Source organism: Curcuma longa, chromosome 6 (assembly GCF_044706935.1).
Source record: "Curcuma longa cultivar G26 ecotype Majalengka, Jawa Barat chromosome 6, ITB_CL_G26_1.1, whole genome shotgun sequence".
Lineage (NCBI taxonomy): Eukaryota > Viridiplantae > Streptophyta > Magnoliopsida > Zingiberales > Zingiberaceae > Curcuma > Curcuma longa.
The window spans coordinates 5,686,281-5,694,328 of NC_133866.1; the positions used below are offsets into that span (position 1 = coordinate 5,686,281).

Consider the following 8,048-nt stretch of genomic DNA (forward strand, 5'->3'; position numbering starts at 1 on the left):
GAAGGCCCCCAAAATAATGATGGAAGAAATAATTCTTGTGCTTAGATATCACATGAAAAAAGTTGCTACAGCTTAAAGTTGTCAGCCACTTTCACATCAACTCTACTAATGAAGAATTTCGAACTAGAGTTCTTCTTTACAAAATTATTCAATTTAGCTTCTCTCTAACCAGTCCAATTCATTTGTTCTATTCAGTTTTAGGAAGAAAAAAAAAGAACTTGAAAACAATGAAACATACACAATCTCATTCAGTTTCCATCACATCACTGAACAAAGAATTAAAGTAACAAAAAGAGAACAAAAACATCTCTCCAAACACTTCCATGAAGAGGGCAACATCAAAATCACAATCAAACTGAAATATTTATGGGCAATTGGAGTTTCTTCCAGGACCTCCAAAGTAGAAGTAGTTCCCCCATTGGCCACCACCATGGCCAATCTGCACATTATAGCAGTTGGCTTGCTCAGTGAAGGTAGCAATGTCTGTTGGATCTCTCAAGTTGTTTGATCCATCAACTACTTGGATGTTCCTGAAGTAACTGGATTTGCCGAAGCCTTCTCCGGGGAAGTGGCCACTGCCCATGGCGGTGGAAGTGTGCTCGCCGCCTGGCTCTAGGTTCACAACCTCCCCTCCCCACTCAATCATGGAGGCACTCTCCGAGAGGTAGGAGAAGAGGAAGGAAGGCCAGTAGCCGAGCACATAGTCGTTCCCGAATTGTAGCCACCAGTGGCCTTCCTTTGGATCCTGCTCAAACAATCACCATGTTTAGTCGATGCGATGAACTCAAACTAGTTTAGTTGAATTGCATAGACCAACCCAAATTAACCTAACCAGTTCAGTTACATAATTGCATGAAAATGACATTATATAGTTAACTACTAATACCTTCCAAACAAGGATACTGATATCATATTGGAAACCTTCATATTTCGAAATAGGGTAGATTGTTGCACCCATTGCAATCTCACTGTTTACTTGAATGAATCCAGAACATAGCAAGTTGTAGCAACCTGTTGCTTGGTAAGAATCAGTCTGTAAGTTTCAAACACAAACTGTTAAACATATTGAGGTGGATGAAGAAGCTTAAACAATGGCAGGCTTCTACATTGTGAGTGATTACTTACAGTCCAGTAAGTGAAGAGTCTTGTGTTGTTATCACCATAAAGGTCTGGATTCACCTGATGAATTGTGATCGACACCAGAAGAATCACATCAAGACTGAAATGTATGATCAAAGTTCATCAGAAGAATAATTAATCACCTGCCAGCCAGCTTCAATGCTGTTGAGATCCTCCCCAAAGGAGCCCCCAATAACCCAAACCTGAGACAGACTGAACTCATTCCCCTGCTCAAGTCTTGGCTCCCAGACATTAATGGTGGCCTTTGCTCCATAATATGAATCCCCCTCCACATAAGCAATTGCATGCTAACGACAAATGGCTTCAAGACAAGTCATTTAAAGGTGTTTATTTATGTGAATATGTGTGTGTACTACCTGGTGACCACTCTCATCGAGGAGGTCAGGTTGAAGGGAGAGTGGATTAGGGGTGGTCCTTTGCAGCTTTCTGCCATATCTCTTCATGGAGCTTGCTCTGAGCAAGTCTTCCTTCTTTGTTCTGCGAACAGGGATGGTGTTTTGGGGGCACCTGCCATTGTTGTGCCAGAGCTGGGATTGGGGAGGGGGCTTCTGCTTTGAAGTGATCAGTTTGCTCTTGTCAAGGAGCACTTGTCTTTCTGGGTGATGTGATGGTCTCATCTGGTGAATTGGCAAAAGTTTTACGTAGAGTAGAAATGAAGAAGAAGAAGGGGAAGAATTAATGGACCTGGATCGTGTGGTTCTTGAGGAAAGGGTGGTCGAAGGCTGGCTGGTGAGATACGTGTACGCAGTCGATGATGTCTCCATCAGGGCTCTGCAGAAACAAGAAATGGAGATGGAATAATCGAAACAAGAAAAAAGAAGGGACAAGCTTAAGTTTGGAAGTTTAAGGCGAAATTGAAGATTAAGTTGTGCTCGATGGAGAAGGTGAAGGGAACCACCTTCATGCTAGCTCCTGACGAAATGGAGGTGAAATCGTTGAAAGAAGAGAAAAGATACAGAATTTGGTGAAACGAAATTGTGTTCTGGAAGAACAGAGGAGGTCAAGGGAGCAACTTTGTGTTCTTGAAGAAATGGAGATGAAATCTTTGAAAGCAGATAAAAAAGAAATAAAGAGAACAAAATTAGGCTAAGCATTCAGTAAGATCAAAGTAGCGACCTTGATGCTCTTGACAGCTTGCTTGTTGAGCCTCTTTAGGTGCCGCTGCACCTCCACCCGCCGCGTCGCCGCCGCCGCCGCCGCCGCCTCGGCGGCGCACGATAAGTAGCACACCACCGCTACCAGTAGCCACGCCACCCCGAGCCTCGCCGAATCGTTAGACTCCATCCCTCCGCTCTCAATGCCAAACAAGAACCTTTGCTTCCTCAAAATTAGCTCCTTTCAGCCGTTTCCTTCCTCGAAGCAAGTCTTCAACTGCCGACGTGACGACGTCGTCTACGCCATTTGTGTCCAAAACTGAAGCTCCGATCCCCAAACTCTCCCAACCCTTCAAGTGGAAAGCGAAGCAATTTGTAGCTGCTGATGCCCAGTAATATAAATAGCAGAGCTCTCTCTGTCTTTTTCTCCTCTCCCCGCAGCTTTTGCGGCGACGTTACTAAAAGCTCCTTTCTGTATACATACGAGTGCATGCTGCTGCCGGACGCTGAGCCGTCGGTCGACTTACGATCGAGGCTCGTAGGCGTAGACGCCATCGAGGCGACACCCAAGCACGTGCTACGCGCACGTACGGGTCGACAGCTTTATAGGTGGGGTAGTGTTTTCTGACGCAGAGCAGAGCAGAGAGGGATGGGCGCTGGTGTTGTTTACGATCTGCAGAATGTGCAGGGGTTGCTCGCCACCAGTACTGCGAGCATGATCCTTGGCCATGGCGGAATCTGAGGGATAAGGAATTAGACTGCAGCAACTCCGAGGCGGTCGGAGAGTTGTAACTGGTTTTGTGAGTGACGGAGGAGGAAGGGGATGCATGGGGACGTCAGATTCTGCATGGCTAAGCACGAATTTTGAGGCCCATTTGCTGCATCAACGGCCGTAAATATTCAGATCGGACCCTCACATTAAGAATTTCAAATTCAGACACCCTCCCCGTCGTAAAAAGAAGCACCTTTTTACACATTTTAAGAAATATTTAGAGATAATTAACAAATATGATCCATTTATTTACATGTATTAATCACTACTTAAGTTTAAATTAATAAAACAATTAAAAGTCACATGTCTCATGTCTATCTTTTACGATCCTTATCTCCAAACCACGTGTATGCTTTTTAATATTACTTTTTATAAATTATTTAAAAGGGAGAAAGTTGGAATGAAAAAGGTGATTGTGATGTGACCTGACCTCCTCAAATTATTGAGGAACCCTAATATTTATGTTTGACCAACTTATTGGCCATATGAAATTAATGATCCATTCTACTAGTAGCACTTTATAGTGGATGATGATGATGATTAGATTAATGATCCATTTTATAATTAGTAACACTTTATGTGTGATGTGATAATGATTAGATAAGGATTGAGATGGACTAATCCATGCCACTTCATGTTTGATTTCTCACTTAAACTTGAATATCTTAATTTTAGACAAAGAGATCACTACTAACTTTAAATGAAATAAGGAGAATAGTTTAAATTTAAGTTGAGGAATTCCATTCTCAATTTGTTCTTTGAAACCATGAGAAAAGTTATTGAAGAGGAATCTGTCTTTGGATAATTTTAGAGTTGTAAGGTGCTTAAATTGAGAAGAGAAAAGAAGTGTAGAGTCTCATTTGATATCTATAGATGAGTTAAGGTGTAAATATGAAGGTAAATTTATTAACTAAAGTGAGGATATACATATTTAGACGTTCAAAAATTAAAAGATATACGTCTGAACCTTTCAAAATATCCTCTCTATGTTGGACATATTATCTTCAAATTAACATCTATTGTGTGCTTGTTAAAGTAAAAAAATCAAAACATCTAAGTGTCGAGCCTTGTTGAGTGCACTATTACCGTGAAATCATCGATGGAAGACCTTTAACATCCGCTTGGATGTACTCAACTCTTGCTTAATGTGCAACTAGGTTCGGACCTTGTCCCAAAGAGGTTTGTTTATGGTGTAGCTGAAGAAGAGGTGTATTTGACAAAGCGGACAGGTTTTGTAAGTTTCATACAAAATCCTATCGTTGGTGAGTAGTCTTTGTTTACAAGTACCTACACTGATGGGTATGGCTTTCATACCAATGGTGGATGCCTTGACATCACTTCGTGGTTTGAAAAAATCGTAGGCAACGGCTGAACCTCGTTGACAAGTGAGCCTCTTAGACAGCCAACTTTGTCCTAGATAGCTGCGGATGAGTCGCTTGAAGAGGTGATGATTAGTAGATGATTCTTATCATTGGTTTAGAAGGCAAACTCACTATCAATTTTGAAATGAGAGAATAAAAATGAAAGAAAAACTCAACTTACAGTCTAAAACCCTTCTCTGCTTACTTTAGATCAAAATAAGGCTACAAGGCACACATGCTCTCCTTGTTACCTTGCTACAAACATAGTGAATTCATCCTGAACTCGAAATGCAAATGGAAATGGAAATGGACATGAAGATTGATGTTGAATGCTTCTCATAAGTAGAATGTATTAGACTACAAGTTACAATCTTTGCCAGTTCCCAATAGGATCAGCCTACGGCTCAATAAAGAATACATATACAACGATACATTGCCGTCGTCTCATGGTCTCTGTACAATAAGGCAGGTGAACGGCCGAAAATTTTGATGCAAGCAGCAGAAAGACGCGATGTGCAGTTTGCAGATGGTTAAGCATCCATGGGGAGAGACTTTGTTCTCGTGTGGGCACTTGCGGGTGCGGTGTAGAAGTTCTTTGCAGTGAACATCTGCTCGGGGCTGCCTGGAGAGTTCACCATGCAATTTTGATCGCTGAGGGATTGCAAACTGCAATTTCTTGAATGGGCAGGAGTCGTCTTAAGGTTGCAGGGTTGGTTCGTGTCACTATAAGGTATGTGGAACGAGTTTCGCCTCCCCAAATGAAAAGACTTCATCAGCTTTTCTTCTTCTGAGGAACCTGCAAAGCTGTTTTGTTTGCTCCTCTCCTTGTTAGTTTTGGATGCTCTCTGTGATTCCATCCAGTAATTCGCCTCGAGCCATTTCAGGTCTTGACTGATGTCAAGTTCATTGGGTGCCTCAGACTGGTAATCAAACTCTGGCGAATCAAGATACTGTTGCAAAGATTTTTTGGATTTGTTTCTTGAGCAATCATCCATGTGTATGACCTTTTCATCCTTCCCATTTGAGTCTAATTGTTCATTTTCTTCATCAGAGTGATTGAACCTCGACGAAAGAAAGCAATCCTCAAATCCATCAGATTGGCTTGTGGATTCCTCGGTGACACAGAGCTCAGTTTCCTCGACTTGGTATGTTATTTCCTCGAACCGGCCATGCATTTCAGCACACTCAAAATGGCAACAGTTGACAGATTTCATGCTTCTGTTGCATGACCCTACCATCGAACCATATGAAGAAACATTGGAAGCACAATTGCAGCAAAATCTTGGATTTTCTTCTATGCCAGGGCCTGGCTTCCATTCTGGCACCAGAGAAGCTACCTCTTCATCGATCATGTCAGCTATCCTAGTTACTTCATGATCTATTATATCTAACTCCGCTACCATCTCCGTGGCAACACTCAGCGCAGTATCAGCCTCGATATCAAAGAGAAAATATATGTTTCGTACACAACCTGCATAAAGATCGAAATTTAGCTTCCATTTCTCAGGTAACAATGAAACAAGGCAACAAAATTCCGAGATGTAAATTGTTGTTACCATCTTTATCTGAAATCCTTAGTCTCAAAAAGATGTTCCCATCTTCTTTTCTCTTTCCCTTGATAGTGATATCCACATTTGAATATTGATCATCTTTGTGGCAGTCGAAGAGGCTCATACCACATTCTACCATATTGGCAACATCGTAATCCCAATGATTCTCCAATTCTATTTGGTGCTGTACATTGTTCGACAAATAATTAGTAGTCAAAGGGGCATTACTTTGGAAAAGTTCAAGGTAAGGTTCCCTAAGTGTTTGATCCACAAGGCCAATGTCTCTTTCCTCATAATTCGAATCAAGATCAATTTGTAAAAAGGGATCATCAAGAAGCTCCCTAGCAGAAAGCCTCTCGGATGCGGTTGCAAGGCATTTTTCAATGAATACCCTGATCTCGGGATCTTTAACTCGGTACAACGATTCCGGCTTTGTTCTCTGACAGTAAAACAAAGATCACCTTAACTACTTACTTGCCATAACAATTTTCTAAAGGTAACTATCAGCATTTTAAAGGTAGTTGTTTCTTACAGAGATAACTTTCTTATATATCTGAACAGGGTGGGTGCATTCACTGTAAGGGTACTCAAAGGTGACCATTTCCAACACGCACATCCCGAACGAGTAGATGTCCACTAGTTCATTGTATTCCTCCTCATACACCTCCGGTGCCATGAACTCTGGTGTGCCTGTGGATGATTCCAAAAACCATTCCAAACTGGTTACACATTACAACACAAGTTATCAAAAGTCTAGGAACGGGATCATCTACAACAATCGTACCAACGCAGTTGATAGCATGTGATTTCCGGAGAATGGCAGCGAGGCCAAGATCGCCAATCTTGACTTCACCTTGATTGCCATTAATGAAGATATTGTCACACTTGAGGTCCCTATGGATGATTGGGGGGTCATGGCTGTGGAGATAGAGAAGACCACTAAGAATCTGCCTACACCAATGCTTTACTGCCCTGATGTGAACCCTTCTATGCTTCTGCCTATACCTATCCACATATCGAAGATCGATCGATCCAAATACAACAATAATTTAGAGAAAAGGCAAGAATTTTCAGATCTAAGAACCTACTAAACTTAGGGAGAACAAACAAGCATCAAAATCCACTTACTGCCTTAGAGTGCCTGAGGTGAACAACTCAGTGACAAAATTGATGTTCCTCTTAGTGGCGTCGACCCAAGAGGTGTAGAACTTCATAATGTTCTTGTGCTTCAAGGTCTTGAGGAGGTGGATCTCACAGTAGAGCCTCTCCAGGTTCTCAGGGCTCTGCAGGAAATCATACAGCTTCACTTGGTTCCAAGCAACCTCAATCCCTTCATACTCATCAAAAGCCCTATAACTAGCAGCAACAACAAAGCCCCCCAAAAAAGGTCAAAAGATCAGCAAAAGAGAGAAGAAAGCCAGATTTAGGTTAAGGAATGCTCATACACTGTCTTGGAAGCGCCCTTGCCAAGGATCTCATCGTACTGCAGAAAACCAAGCAAAAAGCTGACGACTTTAGCCCCCAAAATTGAAACTTTAGGAGGAATAACCAAAAAAATGAAGGAAAAGCGCAGGATTTGAGAAAGCAACTAGTATTACCCTGCCATATCTGCCTGTGGGATCAACCTCAACGAACTCAAGGTGAGTTGGATCTTGAGCTCCCCTGCCCATGCTTGTTCTACAGGCCACGGAAGAACACGAACATGAACAGGCAGCAGCGATCACCGACAGGAAGGAGGAGGAGGAGGAGGAGGAGGGACTGGGATTAATTGGAGAGATGGCATGGCACCAAGGAATCAAGGTGGAAGATGAGGGAGGAGCAGAATGGGCATAGGGAGCTTCACCAAACAAGAACAAGGCTAAGGAGTTGGCATCCCACAGGACAAGAAAGGACAGACGAACAGTCCTTTTTATTTCCTTATATAAATATATATTTTATTTTATTTTATATTAGATTTTTTTTATTGGCACCTTCTTCTTTCTCTACCCACAAAACAATTATTTAAAATATATAGAAAATGAGAAGATTTTATTTGGGCAAACCTTAAAACGACACCCATTTGTTTTATCGTGGTTAAGGACGTCTTATTTTTTAAAATAAAATAATAATTTATCATATTTTTCATACCGAT

General features: G+C 41.8%; 2 protein-coding genes across 2 annotated transcripts; both read right to left on the minus strand.

Annotated features, from left to right (window-relative positions):
• Positions 1 to 330: 330 nt before the first annotated feature.
• On the minus strand, positions 331 to 2,585 carry LOC141830846 (protein neprosin-like). The gene is made up of 7 exons (XM_074718291.1): positions 2,257 to 2,585; positions 1,825 to 1,911; positions 1,497 to 1,757; positions 1,263 to 1,427; positions 1,126 to 1,179; positions 887 to 1,033; positions 331 to 745 (listed from the first exon to the last, which is right to left on the minus strand). Exons 1-7 carry the CDS (start codon positions 2,422 to 2,424, stop codon positions 365 to 367), a joined length of 1,263 nt encoding a protein of 420 aa, XP_074574392.1. The 5' UTR covers positions 2,425 to 2,585; the 3' UTR covers positions 331 to 364.
• Positions 2,586 to 4,686: 2,101 nt separating this feature from the next.
• On the minus strand, positions 4,687 to 7,787 carry LOC141830844 (putative serine/threonine-protein kinase WNK9). The gene is made up of 7 exons (XM_074718289.1): positions 7,516 to 7,787; positions 7,363 to 7,400; positions 7,046 to 7,273; positions 6,702 to 6,922; positions 6,450 to 6,607; positions 5,924 to 6,356; positions 4,687 to 5,838 (listed from the first exon to the last, which is right to left on the minus strand). The coding sequence occupies exons 1-7, from the start codon at positions 7,585 to 7,587 to the stop codon at positions 4,898 to 4,900; spliced, it is 2,091 nt and encodes a 696-aa protein (XP_074574390.1). The 5' UTR covers positions 7,588 to 7,787; the 3' UTR covers positions 4,687 to 4,897.
• Between the last annotated feature and the right edge of the window lie 261 nt (positions 7,788 to 8,048).